The sequence below is a fragment of the Oncorhynchus mykiss genome, chromosome 9 (genome assembly GCF_013265735.2).
Source record: "Oncorhynchus mykiss isolate Arlee chromosome 9, USDA_OmykA_1.1, whole genome shotgun sequence".
Taxonomy (NCBI): Eukaryota; Metazoa; Chordata; class Actinopteri; order Salmoniformes; family Salmonidae; genus Oncorhynchus; species Oncorhynchus mykiss.
In genome coordinates, this window is record NC_048573.1 from 7,362,150 (window position 1) to 7,382,149 (window position 20,000).

At 45.5% G+C, this 20,000-nt stretch overlaps 1 protein-coding gene across 4 annotated transcripts in view; it reads right to left on the minus strand.

Annotated features, from left to right (window-relative positions):
• The window catches only part of tmem179ba (transmembrane protein 179Ba), an 18,124-nt gene extending 1,241 nt beyond the window's left edge, over window positions 1-16,883 (minus strand). For 2 of the 4 annotated variants that reach the window (XR_005053158.1, XM_036987215.1), the window contains exons 1-4: window positions 16,401-16,883; window positions 7,709-7,905; window positions 5,869-6,006; window positions 2,973-3,051 (exon numbers count right to left, since the gene is read on the minus strand). Coding sequence is in view for 2 of the 4 variants with exons in the window: in XM_036987215.1 (XP_036843110.1) it covers window positions 2,973-3,051; window positions 5,869-6,006; window positions 7,709-7,905; window positions 16,401-16,499 (513 nt within the window). In the remaining 2 variants the exon portion in view is untranslated. The remainder of the gene's footprint in view (window positions 1-2,972; window positions 3,052-5,868; window positions 6,007-7,708; window positions 7,906-16,400) is intronic. The other 2 variants (XR_005053157.1, XM_036987213.1) reach the window with 1 other exon arrangement.
• Between the last annotated feature and the right edge of the window lie 3,117 nt (window positions 16,884-20,000).

Consider the following 20,000-nt stretch of genomic DNA (forward strand, 5'->3'; position numbering starts at 1 on the left):
TAGAAGGGAGAGAGAGAGGGAGGGAGGGAGGGAGGGAGGGAGAGAGTAGAAGGGAGAGAGGGAGAGAGTAGAAGGGAGGGAGGGGGAGAGTAGAAGGGAGGGAGGGGGAGAGTAGAAGGGAGAGAGGGAGAGAGAGTAGAAGGGATAGAGGGAGGGAGAGAGTAGAAGGGAGGGAGGGAGGGAGAGAGTAGAAGGGAGGGAGTAGAAGGGAGAGAGTAGAAGGGAGGGAGTAGAAGGGAGAGAGTAGAAGGGAGAGAGTAGAAGGGAGAGAGAGAGTAGAAGGGAGAGAGAGAGTAGAAGGGAGAGAGTAGAAGGGAGAGAGTAGAAGGGAGAGAGTAGAAGGGAGAGAGAGAGTAGAAGGGAGAGAGAGAGTAGAAGGGAGAGAGAGAGTAGAAGGGAGAGAGAGAGTAGAAGGGAGAGAGTAGAAGGGAGAGAGTAGAAGGGAGAGAGTAGAAGGGAGAGAGTAGAAGGAGAGAGGGAGGGAGTAGAAGGGAGAGAGTAGAAGGAGAGAGAGGGAGGGAGAGAGTAGAAGGGAGAGAGTAGAAGGAGAGAGAGGGAGGGAGAGAGTAGAAGGGAGAGAGTAGAAGGGAGAGAGAGAGGGAGAGAGGGAGTAGAAGGGAGGGAGGGAGGGAGAGAGTAGAAGGGAGAGAGGGAGAGAGTAGAAGGGAGGGAGGGGGAGAGTAGAAGGGAGAGAGGGAGAGAGTAGAAGGGAGGGAGGGAGGGAGAGAGTAGAAGGGAGGGAGGGAGGGAGAGAGTAGAAGGGAGGGAGGGAGGGAGAGAGTAGAAGGGAGGGAGGGAGGGAGAGAGTAGAAGGGAGGGAGGGAGTAGAAGGGAGGGAGAGAGTAGAAGGGAGGGAGGGAGGGAGAGAGTAGAAGGGAGGGAGGGAGGGAGAGAGTAGAAGGGAGGGAGGGAGGGAGAGAGTAGAAGGAGAGAGGGAGGGAGAGAGGGAGAGAGGGAGAGAAGCAGGAGGGAGAGAGTAGAAGGGAGAGAGTAGAAGGAGAGAGAGGGAGGGAGAGAGTAGAAGGGAGAGAGTAGAAGGAGAGAGAGGGAGGGAGAGAGTAGAAGGGAGAGAGTAGAAGGGAGAGAGAGAGGGAGAGAGGGAGGGAGGGAGAGAGTAGAAGGGAGAGAGGGAGAGAGTAGAAGGGAGGGAGGGGGAGAGTAGAAGGGAGGGAGGGGGAGAGTAGAAGGGAGAGAGGGAGAGAGAGTAGAAGGGAGAGAGGGAGGGAGAGAGTAGAAGGGAGGGAGGGAGGGAGAGAGTAGAAGGGAGGGAGGGAGAGAGTAGAAGGGAGGGAGGGAGGGAGAGAGAGAGTAGAAGGGAGGGAGGGAGGGAGAGAGTAGAAGGGAGAGAGTAGAAGGGAGAGAGTAGAAGGGAGAGAGAGAGTAGAAGGGAGAGAGTAGAAGGAGAGAGGGAGGGAGTAGAAGGGAGAGAGTAGAAGGAGAGAGAGGGAGGGAGAGAGTAGAAGGGAGAGAGTAGAAGGAGAGAGAGGGAGGGAGAGAGTAGAAGGGAGAGAGTAGAAGGGAGAGAGAGAGGGAGAGAGGGAGGGAGGGAGAGAGTAGAAGGGAGGGAGGGAGGGAGTAGAAGGGAGGGAGGGAGAGAGTAGAAGGGAGGGAGGGGGAGAGTAGAAGGGAGGGAGGGGGAGAGAGAGTAGAAGGGAGAGAGGGGGAGAGAGAGTAGAAGGGAGAGAGGGAGGGAGAGAGTAGAAGGGAGGGAGGGAGGGAGGGAGAGAGTAGAAGGGAGGGAGGGAGGGAGGGAGAGAGTAGAAGGGAGGGAGGGAGGGAGAGAGTAGAAGGGAGGGAGGGAGGGAGAGAGTAGAAGGGAGGGAGGGAGGGAGGGAGGGAGGGAGGGAGGGAGGGAGAGTAGAAGGGAGGGAGGGAGGGAGAGAGAGAGTAGAAGGGAGGGAGGGAGGGATGGAGAGTAGAAGGGAGGGAGGGAGGGAGGGAGAGAGTAGAAGGGAGAGAGGGAGGGAGGGAGGGAGGGAGGGAGTAGAAGGGAGGGAGGGAGGGAGAGAGTAGAAGGGAGGGAGGGAGGGAGAGAGTAGAAGGGAGGGAGGGAGGGAGAGAGTAGAAGGGAGGGAGGGAGGGAGAGAGTAGAAGGGAGGGAGGGAGGGAGAGAGTAGAAGGGAGGGAGGGAGGGAGAGAGTAGAAGGGAGGGAGGGAGAGAGTAGAAGGGAGGGAGAGAGTAGAAGGGAGAGAGAGAGTAGAAGGGAGAGAGAGAGTAGAAGGGAGAGAGTAGAAGGGAGAGAGTAGAAGGGAGAGAGTAGAAGGGAGAGAGTAGAAGGGAGGGAGAGAGTAGAAGGGAGAGAGTAGAAGCAAATAAAAGTCTCTGTTAATGAGATCTGATGTCATAACTTCCTGTTAATACTGACCCCAGACCTGTACAGTCCAGTGTAGAACTGTCTGTTAATACTGACCCCAGACCTGTACAGTCCAGTGTAGAACTGTCTGTTAATAATGACCCCAGACCTGTACAGTCCAGTGTAGAACTGTCTGTTAATACTGACCTCAGACCTGTACAGTCCAGTGTAGAACTGTCTGTTAATGCTGACCCCAGACCTGTACAGTCCAGTGTAGAACTGTCTGTTAATACTGACCCCAGACCTGTACAGTCCAGTGTATAACTCTGTTAATACTGACCCCTGACCTGTACAGTCCAGTGTAGAACTGTCTGTTAATACAGACCCCAGACCTGTACAGTCCAGTGTAGAACTGTCTGTTAATACTGACCCCAGACCTGTACAGTCCAGTGTATAACTCTGTTAATGCTGACCCCAGACCTGTACAGTGTATAACTCTGTTAATACTGACCCCTGACCTGTACAGTCCAGTGTATAACTCTGTTAATACTGACCCCAGACCTGTACAGTCCAGTGTATAACTCTGTTAATGCTGACCCCAGACCTGTACAGTCCAGTGTATAACTCTGTTAATGCTGACCCCAGACCTGTACAGTGTATAACTCTGTTAATACTGACCCCTGCGTTGTACAGTCCAGTGTAGAACTGCGTTCCCGTGTAAGGACTGATCCAGGTCCTAGACTGAGCCTGTTCACATCTAGATGGGAGTAAATTCAGAATTCAAACATTTTCTAGAGGAATGTTTACACAGTTTACAAACTATTACTGCCCACACAATTCAGAACCCATGACATCTGAAGAAAAGAGAAGTCCATATTGACTCATTACCACCTGGTACCCCTACATGTAGCCTCATTACCACCTGGTACCCCTACATATAGCCTCATTACCACCTGGTACCCCTACATATAGCCTCATTACCACCTGGTACCCCTACATATAGCCTCATTACCACCTGGTACCCCTACATATAGCCTCATTACCACCTGGTACCCCTACATATAGCCTCATTACCACCTGGTACCCCTACATATAGCCTCATTACCACCTGGTACCCCTACATATAGCCTCATTACCACCTGGTACCCCTACATATAGACTCAGTACCACCTGGTACCCCTACATATAGCCTCATTACCACCTGGTACCCCTACATATAGACTCAGTACCACCTGGTACCCCTACATATAGCCTCATTACCACCTGGTACCCCTACATATAGCCTCATTACCACCTGGTACCCCTACATATAGACTCAGTACCACCTGGTACCCCTACATATAGACTCAGTACCACCTGGTACCCCTACATATAGCCTCATTACCACCTGGTACCCCTACATATAGACTCAGTACCACCTGGTACCCCTGCATATAGCCTCATTACCACCTGGTACCCCTACATATAGACTCAGTACCACCTGGTACCCCTACATATAGCCTCATTACCACCTGGTACCCCTACATATAGACTCAGTACCACCTGGTACCCCTACATATATCCTCATTACCACCTGGTACCCCTACATATAGACTCAGTACCACCTGGTACCCCTACATATAGCCTCATTACCACCTGGTACCCCTACATATAGCCTCATTACCACCTGGTACCCCTATATATATAGACTCAGTACCACCTGGTACCCCTACATATAGCCTCATTACCACCTGGTACCCCTACATATAGACTCAGTACCACCTGGTACCCCTACATATAGCCTCATTACCACCTGGTACCCCTATATATAGACTCAGTACCACCTGGTACCCCTACATATAGCCTCATTACCACCTGGTACCCCTACATATAGACTCAGTACCACCTGGTACCCCTACATATAGCCTCATTACCACCTGGTACCCCTACATATAGACTCAGTACCACCTGGTACCCCTACATATAGCCTCATTACCACCTGGTACCCCTACATATAGACTCAGTACCACCTGGTACCCCTGCATATAGCCTCATTATCACCTGGTACCCCTACATATAGACTCAGTACCACCTGGTACCCCTACATATAGCCTCATTACCACCTGGTACCCCTACATATAGACTCAGTACCACCTGGTACCCCTACATATATCCTCATTACCACCTGGTACCCCTACATATAGACTCAGTACCACCTGGTACCCCTACATATAGCCTCATTACCACCTGGTACCCCTATATATAGACTCAGTACCACCTGGTACCCCTACATATAGCCTCATTACCACCTGGTACCCCTATATATAGACTCAGTACTGCTACTCCTTGTATATAACCTCATTACCACCTGGTACCCCTACATATAGACTCAGTACTGCTACTCCTTGTATACAACCTCATTACCACCTGGTACCCCTACATATAGACTCAGTACTGCTACTCCTTGTATACAACCTCATTACCACCTGGTACCCCTACATATAGACTCAGTACTGCTACTCCTTGTATATAGCCTCATCACCACCTGGTACCCCTACATATAGACTCAGTACTGCTACTCCTTGTATACAACCTCATTACCACCTGGTACCCCTACATATAGACTCAGTACTGCTACTCCTTGTATACAACCTCATTACCACCTGGTACCCCTACATATAGACTCAGTACTGCTACTCCTTGTATACAACCTCATTACCACCTGGTACCCCTACATATAGACTCAGTACTGCTACTCCTTGTATACAACCTCATTACCACCTGGTACCCCTACATATAGACTCAGTACTGCTACTCCTTGTATATAACCTCATCACCACCTGGTACCCCTACATATAGACTCAGTACTGCTACTCCTTGTATATAACCTCGTTACCACCTGGTACCCCTACATATAGACTCAGTACTGCTACTCCTTGTATATAACCTCATTACCACCTGGTACCCCTACATATAGACTCAGTACTGCTACTCCTTGTATACAACCTCGTTACCACCTGGTACCCCTACATATAGACTCAGTACTGCTACTCCTTGTATACAACCTCATTACCACCTGGTACCCCTACATATAGACTCAGTACTGCTACTCCTTGTATATAGCCTCATCACCACCTGGTACCCCTACATATAGACTCAGTACTGCTACTCCTTGTATACAACCTCATTACCACCTGGTACCCCTACATATAGACTCAGTACTGCTACTCCTTGTATATAGCCTCATCACCACCTGGTACCCCTATATATAGACTCAGTACCACCTGGTACCCCTACATATAGCCTCATTACCACCTGGTACCCCTACATATAGACTCAGTACTGCTACTCCTTGTATATAACCTCATTATTGTTATTTTATTGTGTTACTATTTCTTCTTTTATTTTGCATTGTTGGGATAAAGCTTGTACGTAAAATTTGCCCGGTAAAGTCTACACCTGTTCTATTAGTCACATGACCAATAACATTTAGTTTATTTTTCTCGTCTACTTGCAGTGGTAGTAGCAGTAACCACAGATTTAACATGAAGAAACGTCACTGCAGAAGTTGTGTATCTAGAGGATGTTATGGTACCTGGTGACGTTGGGGACAGCGTGTAGGACAGAGTCACACAGAGAGTCTCTTCCGACCTTCAACACACAGCCCGTCACCAGGAGGAAGAAGAGAAACACGCCACACACCACCAGGGTCACGTTGAGCCATAGACGCTCTCTGGAAACACACACACAGGTCATAAGGTTAGATAGACATTGCGGACTGTTGAATTCTGGGTTTCAAAACGTGAACATCTTCGGGAAATACTCAGACCTTTGAGCTGTTCCACCTTGTGTTACATTACAGACCCCCCCCCCCCCCCCCCTAATCATCAATCTGCACACAATACCCCATAATGACATCACAATACCCCATAATGACATCACAATACCCCATAATGACATCACAATACCCCATAATGACAAAGCAAAAAAAACAAAAACAGGTTTAGGCATTTTAGCAAATGTATTAAAGATAAACTGGACCATTACATCTACATTAGTATTCAGACCCTTTACTCAGTACTTTGTTGAAGCATCTTTGGCAGCGATTACAGCCTTGAGTCTTCTTGGGTATGACACTACAAGCTTGGCACACCTGTATTTGGGGAGTTTCTCCCATTCTTCTCTGCAGATCCTCTCAAGCTCTGGCAGTTTGGATGGGGGGCGTTGCTGCACAGCTATTTTTCAGAAAATTAACACGTGAAAAACATCCCCACAGCATGATGCTGCCACCACCATGCTTCACCGTAGCGATGGTGCCAGGTTTCCTCCAGACATGATGCTGCCACCACCATGCTTCACCGTAGGGATGCTGCCACCACCATGCTTCACCGTAGGGATGGTGCCAGGTTTCCTCCAGACGTGACGCTTGGCATTCAGGCCAAATAGTTCAATCTTGGTTTCATCAAACCAGAGAATCTTGATTCTCATGGTCTGAGAGTCTTTAGGTGGCTTTTGGCAAACTCCAAGCAGGCTGTCATGTGCCTTTTACTGAGGAGTGGCTTCCGTCTGGCCACTCTACCATAAAGGCCTGTTTGGTGGAATGCTGCAGAGATGGTTGTCCTTCTGGAAGGTTCTCCCATCTCCACAGAGGAACTTTGGAGCTCTGTCAGACTGACCATCAGGTTCTTGGTCACCTCGCTGACCAAGGCCCTTCTCTACCGATTGCTCAGTTTGGCTGGGCAGCCAGTTCTAGGCAGCTTCTTGGTGGTTCCAAACTTATTCCATTTAAGAATGATGAAGGCCACTGTGTTCTTGGGGACCTTCAATGCTGCAAAAAAATTTTTGTGTACCCTTCCCCAGATCTGTGCCTCGACACAATCCTGTCTCTGAGCTCTGCGGATAATTCCTTCGTCCTCATGGCTTGGTTTCTGCTCTGACATGCACTGTCTACTGTGGGACCTTATATAGACAGGTGTGTGTCGTTCCAAAGCATGTCCAATCAATTGAATTTACCACAGGTGGACTCCAATCAAGTTGTAGAAACATCTCAAGGATGATCAATGAAAACAGAATGCTTCTGAGCTCAATTTCGAGTCTCATATCAAAGGGTCTGAATACTTATGTAAATAAGGTCTGTTTATTTATTTGCCATAAATTTGTGCAAATTTCAAACAATCTGTTTTCACTTTGATATTATGGGGTATTGTGTGTAGATTGATGATGGTAAATACATTTAATCCATTTTACAATAAGGCTGTAACGTAACAAAATGTGGAAAAAGCCAGCCTTGGCGTGACACACACACACACTCAGAAAGTCTCATAGGACTGTGTCACACCCACCAATGAGTCATGTAAAATACCGTATGTACACACACAAACCCCGTCACACACACACACACAAACCCCCCCCCCCCCCCCCCCCTTCCCACTTACCTGTTAACCCCTCCATCCAGGCAGCATGTATATATCCAGTACAGTGATATAGAGAAACAGAACACTGCTACACACACTGAGATAGCAGAGACAAAGTAACAGAGAGAAGGAGAGCTGGAGGTCTGGACCAATATGGAGCCTGATGAGGAGTTATGGTTCACTGTTCCATAGAGCATACAGAGCCCCCCGAAGCTACCCTGGAAAGAGAGAGCATCCGCATTGGTTGAGTTCATTAGTAGTCTACCTACATAGCTGTGAAAAAGTTTATATTTGGGTGAGACTAACAAATGGGACCCTCCCCGCCCAGTAAATAGACCATGATAATGAGTTCAGATAACTTCGCAATATCATATCTGTTTGCTGACATGGGCTAATTGACTGACATAACAAAAACTGATGATGCAAACAACATTTCATAATTGCACATTGTGTATTTTATGATTCTAACAGAGTTCCCCCAAAGAAATCAGAATTCAAAAGTCAGAATTTGCAAAAATAAAATGCTTTTTAGTTTTAGGCATACGATTAGCAATGTTGGTAAAGACATTTACTAATATATATATATATATATATATATATATTAACATGTGTAAACGTTTTTTTTAATGAATTTCCTGACTACACTCAGCTTTTGAATCTCCACTTTAGAAACAGGCCATTTACATTTCCTGGTTGTAAGCAAACCACAATATCCAGAATTCATAGCGACTTCAGGATGTAGTACCGCCCCCTGTCGAGGTGGATCCTGGGTGTCAACAGGTAGCTAACGTTAATCACTGGACCAGCCACTCGTTCATAGATCAGCAGCTTGTGAATAACCGTTTATTTTTGTGTAGACAACAACTTACGTTTTAGTCCCGGTGTGGTGCTCAGTACCTAGCTGTACAAACTACAAGCAAGTACAGTCATGTCATAAATTACCTTATCAAGAAGTTGAGCAGAGGTACGGACGTAGCTAACTTAGCGACCTAGCTAACTACCGCAGAGGCTAATGTGACTGGCCTGTGTTCTAATCCCATCAACATCTGCAGCGACATCAACATCAAGCTCAGCACTAGGAACTAGTGTAAGTCACCTTTGCTAAATATTTCCATGACTCCACGTTGAGTAAATAAATATACTGGAGCTAGGCCTAAATTAGCTTTGAAACGGTTGGCAGCATTCTCCCTTAAAGTTCAGCCATTCACTTCGCCCACAACTGGCTCATCTGAACTGCAATCCCAAAGCTGTGTTTTAAAATGTTTAGTAACGTCAATAATCAGCGCGAAATAAAAAAGTTTTTAATATTTAAAACACTTACTGTTACAGATCCACACAGCTATAGAGCCTCCATCCTACTAAACTACACTGTAGTAGTTACAGATCCACACAGCCTCCATCCTACTAAACTACACTGTAGCAGTTACAGATCCATACAGCTATAGAGCCTCCATCCTACTAAACTACACTGTAGCAGTTACAGATCCATACAGCTATAGAGCCTCCATCCTACTAAACTAAGTGTGTATTGATGGGGACAAAGTAGTAAAATGCTGGCTAACCACTGACTGGTGTTTGTCCTACAGATTTACCCTGCTGCTGACCTTGACACCAGCTTTATGTAGTAGAGATGCTGTAGACCTTATTGGATGAAAGCTTTCTGCTGGGAACTCAAGCTCACCATCTGACTCTGAAGAGGAAAAGACTGGGGCTGGCAAGAGCCAAAGTGTCTAGTCTAAGAGTCCAATGTCATGGAGCTCATGAAGTTCTGCCAGACCAACTGCCATTGGCCAACAAGATGAGGTTCACCAGCTGAAGAACATTCTGGAACCAAGATCATGAAGTCAACATTTTTTTTTTTTTCACCAGGTAGGCCAGTTGAGAACACGTTCTCATTTACAAAGGTGACGTGGCCAAGATAAAGCAAAGCAGTGCGACACAAACACAGAGTTACACAGGAAATAAACATACATACAGTCCATAACACAATAGAAAAAGTCTATATACAGTGTATGCAAATGAATTAAGATTAGGGAGGTAAGGAAATAAAATAGGCCGTAGTGGCGAAATAATTACAATTTAACAAATAAACACTGGAGTGATAGATGTGCAGAAGATGAATGTGCAAGTAGAGATACTGGTGTGCAAAGGAGCAAAATAAAAAAAAGTTCTGCCAGACCAGCAGCCATTAGCCAGCAGCCATTGGCCAACAAGATGAGGTTCACCAGCTAAAAGAACATTCTAGAACCTGCCTGGAACATTCTGGAACCAACAATACATTCATATTCAGTTAGACTGTTGTAGTAGTATAATATAGAATGCCTAGTATGCTCACAACTGCAAAAAATGTCTAGATATTGCTAGCTGTTATACATATGTATATAACAGTGTTTGATCAAATGTTTTATATCATTTTTTACAAATGTACTGACAAGTGACTAAATGTTTCCAGCTGCATCAGAAACCAATAAAATGTTGACTTCAACTTATTGATCCATTCATTTCAGATAATCATGAAATGTCTTTAGTAGCTAGCTACTGTATCATATAAACTTTACATTTGTTGAAAAATTAAAACGTGTTTCAATAAAACAGTAGATTAGTCTGTCAACATATAGCAAATAAGTAGACATGACTTGTATTCATGACAAATGTTTATTTGCGCTGGACAACCGATGTGAGTTTACACAGCAGTATGCAGGAACAGTGGTGGTATTGTATGACATACACTGAACAAAAACACAACAGGTAAAGTGATGGTCCCATGTTTCATGTACGGAAATAAAAGACTGCATAAATGTTCCCTGCGCTAATCCATCCACCTGACAGGTGAGGCATATCAAGAAGCTGATAAAACAGCATGATCATTACACAGGTGCACCTTGTGCTGGGTGACAATAAAAGACCACTAAAATGTGCACACACAACGCCACTGATGTCTCAAGTTTTGAGGGAGTGTGCAATTGGCATGCTGACTGCAGGAATGTTCACCAGAGCTGTTGCCAGAGACTTTAATGTTAATTTATCTACCATAAGCCGCTTCCACCCAGACAGCTAATGAAAGTGAAGAGTATTTCTGTCTGTAATAAACCCCTTTCGTGGGGAAAAAACTAATTCTGATTGGGGAGCCCGGCCCACTCCCAGGTGGAAAACAAAGCTAGCTAGCTCAACTTAGTTAGCTTGGCTTGTAGTGGCACAAGAAAGACCCGTTACTGCCGAATTGATCAGGAACAATACAGCCGTGTGTGAAAACAGAGCTTATTTTGCTAGCTTGCTACCGACGGCAAAAAAAAATAACTTACTCGTTTGCCATTTGCCCTCCCAGTCGAGCTGGTCGACGCCATCTTGTGGGTTCTGAAGAACGTCTCCAGCACACCTCTATTTAAAAAAAAAAACTAAAACGGTGGTCTGTCACACGATCCATGGTGTGTGCCGTGACCCTCTCCAGTAACAACTATTCCATCGAATTCGTAGCAGCACAGACATCCCTCTTCTTTTCGTCATGGCTGGACAACACCTGCATAGGCCACACCAGTCGGGACAACACCTGCATAGGCCACACCAGTCGGGACAACACCTGCATGGGCCACACCAGTCGGGACAACACCTGCATGGGCCACACCAGTCGGAACAACACCTGCATGGGCCACACCAGTCGGGACAACACCTGCATGGGCCACACCAGTCGGGACAACACCTGCATGGGCCACACCAGTCGGGACAACACCTGCATGGGCCACACCAGTCGGGACAACACCTGCATGGGCCACACCAGTCGGGACAACACCTGCATGGGCCACACCAGTCGGGACAACACCTGCATGGGCCACACCAGTCGGGACAACACCTGCATGGGCCACACCAGTCGGGACAACACCTGCATGGGCCACACCAGTCGGGACAACACCTGCATGGGCCACACCAGTCGGGACAACACCTGCATAGGCCACACCAGTCGGGACAACACCTGCATAGGCCACACCAGTCGGGACAACACCTGCATAGGCCACACCAGTCGGGACAACACCTGCATAGGCCACACCAGTCGGGACAACACCTGCATAGGCCACACCAGTCGGGACAACACCTGCATAGGCCACACCAGTCGGGACAACACCTGCATAGGCCACACCAGTCGGAGTCTGATCGCGGCTTCCTCATCGCTGCTCGCTGGTCTCACAATTCTTGTTCTCTACTTCTGAACTCCTCTTCAGTGTATTCCGGCTCAAATTAATAGGGCTGTATGTAAAAAGAATATCACAAGCCCGATGAAGCCCGATGAATATGACAAGCCCGATGCGAAGGATATACTGCTTCCTCAGGAACAGGCGCCGATCCCCGTGAAAACCCCACTTCCCTCCATTCTGCTAGCAAACGTGCAATCCTTGGAGAATAAAATCGACAAGTTACGTGGAAGATTAAACTCCCAACGGGACATTAAAAACATATTATTCTTCACTGAGTCGTGGCTGAACGACGACAATATCAATCTGGTTATACGATGTATCAGCAGGATAGAACAGCGGCGCCTGGTAAGACAAGGGGCAGGGGACTATGTATTTTTGTAAAAAAACAGCTGGTGCACGATATCTAAGGAAGTCTCGAGCTATTGCTTGCCTGAGGTAGAGTTTCATGATAAGCTGTAGACCACATTACCTCCCGAGAGAGTTTTCATCTATACTCTTTGTAGCCGTTTACCTACCACCACAGTCAGAGGATGGCCCTAAGACAGCATTGAATGAGCTGTATTCCGCCATAAGCAAACAAGAAACCGCTCACCCAGAGGCGGCACTCCTAGTCGCCGGGGACTTTAATGCAGGGAAACTTAAATCTGTTTTCTCAAATTTCTATCAGCATGTTGAAATGTGCAACCAGAGGAAAACATTATTATTATTTTTTACTCTGGACCACATATACTTCACACAGATACACATACAAAGCTCTCCCTCTGACAAATCTGACCATAATTCTATCCTCCTGATTCCTGCTTACAAGCAAAAATTAAAGCAGGAAGCAGCAGTGACTCGGTCTATAAAAAAAGTGGTCAGATGAAGCAGGTGTAAAGTTTAAGGACTGTTTTGCTATCACAGACTGGAACATGTTCCGGGATTCCTCCGATGGCATTGAGGAGTACACCATATCAGTCACTAGCTTCATCAATACGCTCATCAATGATGTCGTCCCCACAGTGATCGTACGTACATACCCCAACCAGAATGCATGGATTACAGGCAGCATCCTCACTGAGCTAAAGGGTAGAGCTGCCGCTTTCAAGGAACAGAACTCATCCGGAAGCTTATAAGAAATCCCGCTATGCCCTCCGACGAACCATCAAACAGGCATAGTATCAATACAGGACTAAGATCGAATCATACAACACCGGCTCAGACGCTTGTTGGATGTGGCAGGGCTTGCAAACCATTACAGACTACAAAGGGAAGCACAGCCGAGAGCTGCCCAGTGACACGAGCCTACCAGATGAGCTAAACTACTTCTACGCTCGCTTTGATGCAAATAACACTGAAACATGCATGAGAGCACCAGCTGTTTTGGAAGACTAATCACGCTTGCCACAGCTGATTAGAATAAGACCTTTAAACAGGTCAACATTCACAAGGCAGCAGGGCCAGACGGATTACCAGGATGTGTACTGCAAGCATGCGCTGACCAATTGGCAAGTGTCTTCACTGACATTTTCAACCTCTTCACTGTCTGAGTCTGTAATACCAACATGTTTCAAGCAGACCACCATAATCCCTGTGCCCAAGAACACGAAGGTAACCTGTCTAAATGACTACCGACCTGTAGCACTCACATCTGTAGCCATGAAGTGCTTTCAAAGGCTGGTCATGGCTCACAACACCATTATCCCAGAAACCCTAGACCCACTCCAATTTGCATACCGCCCCAACAGATCCACAGATGCCATCTCTATTGCACTCCACACTGCCCTTTCCCACTTGGACAAAAGGAACACCTATGGGAGAATGCTATTCATTCACTACAGCTCAGCATTCCAACACCATAGTGCCCTCAAAGCTCATCAATAAATTAAGGACCCTGTGACTAAACACCTCCCTCTGCAACTAGATCCTGGACTTCCTGATGGGCCGCTCCCAGGTGGTAAGGATAGGTAACAACACAACAACACATCCGCCACGCTGATCCTCAACACGGGGGCCCCTCAGGGGTGCGTGCTCAGTCCCCTCCTGTACTCTCTGTTCACTCATGATTGCATGGCTAGGCACGGTCCAAACACACCAAGACAGTCGTGAAGAGGGTACGACAAAACCTATTCCTCCGCAGGAGACTTTAAATATTTGGCATGGGCCCTCAGATCCTAAAAAGGCTCTACAGCTGCACCATCGGTTGCATCACTGCTTGGTATGGCAACTGCTCGGCCTCCGACCGCAAGGCACTACAGAGGGTAGACTCCAGCCACAGACTGTTCTCTCTGCTACCGCATGACAAGAGGTACCGGAGCTCCAAGTCTAGAGGTCCAAGAGGCTTCTAAACAGCTTCTAGCCCCAAGCCATAAAACTCCTGAACATCTAATCAAATGGCTACCCAGACTCTTCACATTGCCCCCCCCCCCTTCCACGCTGCTGCTACTCTCTGTTGTCATCTATGCATAGTCACTTTAATGACTCTACCTACATGTACATATTACCTCAACTAACCGGTGCCTTCACACATTAACTCTGTACTGGTACCCTCCTGTATATAGCCTCCACATTCACTCTGTACCGGTACCCCCTGTATATAGCCTCCACATTGACTCTGTACTGGTACCCTCCTGTATATAGCCTCCACATTGACTCTGTACCGGTACCCTCCTGTATATAGCCTCCACATTGACTCTGTACCGGTACCCCCTGTATATAGCCTCCACATTGACTCTGTACCGGTACCCCCTGTATATAGCCTCCACATTGACTCTGTACCGGTACCCCTTGTATATAGCCTCCACATTAACTCTGTACCGGTACCCCCTGTATATAGCCTCCACATTAACTCTGTACCGGTACCCCCTGTATATAGCCTCCACATTGACTCTGTACCGGTACCCCCTGTATATAGCCTCCACATTAACTCTGTACCGGTACCCCCTGTATATAGCCTCCACATTAACTCTGTACCGGTACCCCCTGTATATAGCCTCCACATTGACTCTGTACCGGTACCTCCTGTATATAGCCTCCACATTAACTCTGTACCGGTACCCCCTGTATATAGCCTCCACATTAACTGTACCGGTACCCCCTGTATATAGCCTCCACATTGACTCTGTACCGGTACCCCCCTGTTTATAGTCTCGCTATTGTTATTTAGTGCTGCTCTTTAATTCCTTGTTACTTTTCTCTCTTATTCATTATTTTTTTTTTTATACTGCATTGTTGATTAGGGGCTCGTAAGGAAGCATTTCACTGTAAAAGTTGTATGTGACTAATACTATTTTATACACCCGCTCATTACTCATAATTATGTAGGGAGGCTGGGAAAAACACCCCAGATAGAGGCTAGCGATGTAGTTTCACTTTAAGGTTTAAATCTCATTTTAAGAAGTGCAAATCCCACCTCTTGTTTGTTCTTCTTTTCTTTACATACAAAATCCTGTGATCAATATGATGATTTCTCTCTCCTTTTTTTGTTGTTGGTGGGTACATGTGGTATAAACTGAGTGTAAATTGACATGAATATTGTACCTGTACCTGTAACCCCACCCCCAAAAAAGGACAAAGCAAATAAATTTTTTAGCAATGGATGTGTTTTGTGATTTTGTGGGTATAGAGGCTTGTGACGACCCAGTCACAATCTTTAGCTACACTTCCTGGTCTGTTACAGTAGGCCTAGGTTATGAATGGGTAAAACTATGAAAGTAGCCTAGTTTGAGAGAGAGAGACGGCAGCTGTATTGGTCGGGTAAACTTTGTGAACTTGCCGGTTTAATTTGAACTAATAATAAATCCCCATAATGGTCTTGTTTGGTCGAAAGAACTGAGTCACAAGTGTTTTCCTGAACTTTGAGTGTCACTATTTTTGGGGTAAAGCATTGATCAGTCATTAGGCATGTCTGGACAGTTTCCATTTCATTTCTCACTCTCTCAACCTGCCATTGTAGAGAACAAACTGTACTTTCACTTTGTTTTCGTAGGGAAGTGTGATTTAACCCAATGATTAACCCTAAAAACACGGCACTTCGATAAAGCTACGACTGGCAGTAACGTTTTCGCAGCAGGTTAGGAGAATTAAGGCAGCAGGTTAAAATAATTCGATTATGGTTAGGAAAAGCATCATGGAAAACGCTCTCCTAACCTTCAACGAAAAGTCACTTCCGGTCGTAGCTGTATCGAAGTAGCGTGCTTTTTGGCCGCCACTTGTCAAACTTACTATTTGGTTAAGACTTATAGGAAGTTAAGGAAAACCTCCATATTCTACCACAGGTATTTTCTGCTGCGATAATAAAAAAGTTAGCTACGGTGTACAGACGCTTCATAAGACATACCAGAGTTAGGCCTAACATTCTCCCCAGTGAAATGATTTAGCCCATCAGGTGATTCCAATAAAGAAATGTCGACTTAGAAAGTCAATCAAAGCCAAAACTGTGCAACTGCGACATAAACTTTGTCCAAAGTAGACTGCGAGTCAAAACATCGGTCAACATTACAAACTGACAGCAAAGTTAACTTAAGAAGTCAAAGTTATATTCTTACCTGTACGATAGTGAGAGAAGATGCCGTGACTATCCCACACACGAAAGAACTGGCGTATAAGCCCATCTCAAGGAGAAGCAGCCACGGTATCACCATCATGGTCCCCCTGTTCAAGCCCTCTCTCTCCGTCTACCGGAGCGCGTGACAGACAGCGGTGTTTTTACGTTTTTCAGTTGACGCGACGACGTCACAGCACCAACCTGCCTTGCTGTGGCACCGCTGCAGTCCCCGACGGAGCGTTTTCCGTCCCCTCCCCTTGTGCTTTTCTGCCTGTGCGCTGTTGCGGTAACTTCCGTTGCACAGACAGCTTCTCCAGAATTTTCTGTGGGAAAACTCTCTAAATGCTATCAAAACCATAGAAACTCTCAAACCGTTGGCAAAACTCCCCAATGGCAACCTGAACAGTAGCTGCTAACCTCTTTTACCAACAAAAGTCGCTGGAGGGGTCTGAACTCGCTAAATATTCAACACTGACTGACAAAGACGTAGCGGGGACGCGCTCCAACCATTTATACCCGCGTTCTGGAACTGACTCGGAAGCGCGCATTCGATACAGTTGAGACATTTCCACCACAACTGGGTTGATTACCATAGATGTAATGGTTGAGTCTCACATGTTGGATGGCAACAAAAAAAAAATACTGCTCTCTGTCTCATCAATAAATGTAGTTCTGTCTTGACTTTGAAGAGAGTAGTCGCTACCTGGTCTGTAAAAAAGTGTTCATTCAGAATGCTCTAACATGGTATAAAACCTTTTCTCAATTTCTGATATCTTATTTAACTGTGATTTATTCAGTCCAGATGCAAATGCATTTGTAATCGTTTTGAATAAATCCTTTAAAGGGACATTTCAAAAAAAATGTTCTACTTCATATTCATCCTTTCCATATATACTGGTGCTGGAGATGATGAACATGAAGTTGAGAAACATTTTTTTTTTTTTTATCCCTTTAATTGCATCCCCATAAAATCCAAGGATCATATGGACTGAGTTCTTGTTAATAATTATAAATTCAAACAATTCCGTTTCAAGTTGTTCACAGAAAGAAGTATTTTTCCAAAAACATTAAACATTAAAGCTTCTTTTTATGGCTCTTCTTTTAGGAGATTCAAAACATTTTGAAGTTGGCAGTAGTAAGCGTGGTGGTCAGACAAGCTCATATGTTACATTTCTATTTTCTTAATTAAATAAAATAGAGATGTAGATAATAGTATGAAATCGATTTGTGAGAATGATTTATGCATGTTTTGTGTAGAACGTGTACTCTTCCGCTTCAGAATGATGTGCTCGCCAGGCATCAATGAGGTTATAATCAGAGAGTAAATGTTGGCGAGACTTGGTTGAGTGTGGATTATAGTAGTTCTTATCAGATTGGTCCTGCATGTTTAGAATGGACATATTCGGAGAACATGGCACGTGAATGTTCTCACAACGTTCCAATGAAACGTGTCCAGAACATTCTTATTTAATAGTCTGAGAACACGGTAACCACTTTCTGGGGGACGTTTTGTTTGGCATTGAGAGAATGATCTCTTGGAAAACGGTATTTGCACATCACTGAAACGTTGCATATGAAAAAAGTTTGATAATGTCCTAATGAGACTCTAACGGGAACGTTTTTTTTTTTTTAAAGTTGTGGGAACATTTGTTGTTAGTACAGTGTAGACATTGTTAATGTTGCAAATGACTTGTAGCTGGAAACGGTCGATTTTTAATGGAATATCTACAGAGGCGTACAGAGGCCCATTATCAGCAACCATCACTCCTGTGTTCCAATGGCACATTGTGTTGTGTTAGCTAATCCAAGTTTATAATTTTAAAAGACTAATTGATCATTAGAAAACCCTTTTACAAGTATGTTAGTACAGCTGATAACTGTTGTTCTGATTAAAAAAGCAATAAAACTGGCCTTCTTTAGACTAGTTGAGTATCTGGAGCATCAGCATTTGTGGGTTCGATTACAGGCTCAAAATGGCCAGAAACAAAGAACTTTCTTCTGAGACTCATCAGTCTATTCTTGTTCTGATAAATGAAGGCTATTCCATGTGATAAATTGCCAAGAAACTGAAGATCTCGTACAACGCTGTGTACTACTCCCTTCACAGAACAGCGCAAACTGGCCCTAACCAGAATAGAAAGAGGAGTGGGAGGCTCCGGTGCACAACTGAGCAAGAGGACAAGTACATTAGTGTCTAGTTTGAGAAACAGACGCCTCACAAATCCTCAACTGGCAGCTTCATTAAATAGTACCCGCAAAACACCGGTCTCAACGTCAACAGTGAAGAGGTCGACTCCGGGATGCTGGCCTTCTAGGCAGAGATGCAAAGAATAAGCCATATCTCAGACTGGCCAATAAAAATAAAAGATTAAGATGGGCAAATAACACACATACTGGACAGAGGAACTCTGCCTAGAAGGCCAGCATCCCGGAGTCGCCTCTTCACTGTTGACGTTGATCTGATCAGATCACACACTCTTACCAAGAGGACCTTACTGACCCCAATAGTACTGCCAAACTCACAGGGGTCTGGTGAAAGAGAGAGAGTGAGGGAAAGAGAGGGAGTGATGGATAGAGAGATTCTCAGGAGACGGTCAGAGGGGAGGGACCTCTGACTTTCTCATCCAATAGGTTGATGAGATGAGAGGACGCGACGATGATGCAACCTGAGAGAGAGAGAGGAGGGTTAGATAGACTAATGGAGAGAGAGAGGTAGAGAGGAGGGTTAGATAGACTAATGGAGAGAGAGAGGTAGAGAGGAGGGTTAGATAGACTAATGGAGAGAGAGGTAGAGAGGAGGGTTAGATAGACTAATGGAGAGAGAGAGGTAGAGAGGAGGGTTAGATAGACTAATGGAGAGAGAGAGGTAGAGAGGAGGGTTAGATAGACTAATGGAGAGAGAGAGGTAGAGAGGAGGGTTAGATAGAGTAATGGAGAGAGAAGAGTATGGTAGGTCTGTGTGTGTTAACTTTCCTGTCATGAGAGAAAAAAAAGTCACCCTCCATGTTCCCTCTTCAATCCTCCATTTTATTTCTCAGTGTTTTCACCACTTTCCTTCATTTATCACACTGATTTTATGTCATAACATCAAAAGTGTGTGTGTGTGTGTGTCATAACATCAAAAGTGTGTGTGTGTGTGTGTGTAACATCAAAAGTGTGTGTGTGTGTGTGTGTGTGTGTGTGTGTGTCATAACATCAAAAGTGTGTGTGTGTGTGTGTGTGTGTGTCATAACATCAAAAGTGTGTGTGTGTGTGTGTGTGTGTGTGTGTGTGTCATAACATCAAAAGTGTGTGTGTGTGTGTGTGTGTGTGTGTGTGTGTGTCATAACATCAAAAGTGTGTGTGTGTGTGTGTGTGTCATAACATCAAAAATCATCAAAAGAGTTGAGGCACAGATCTTGTCATATATTATAAACCATGGAAACACAATTAATATAATGACTATTCTAGATTCCAGTAATTCCATTTTTATGTTAAAAAAACCCAGCAGGAATATCATAGCGTATCACAGATTTGACATGTTTACATGAACTTCAAAAGATCCAGATCATATTTAAAAAAAAAAAATGTTTTTAACAACAACAAAACAACAGTATAGTAA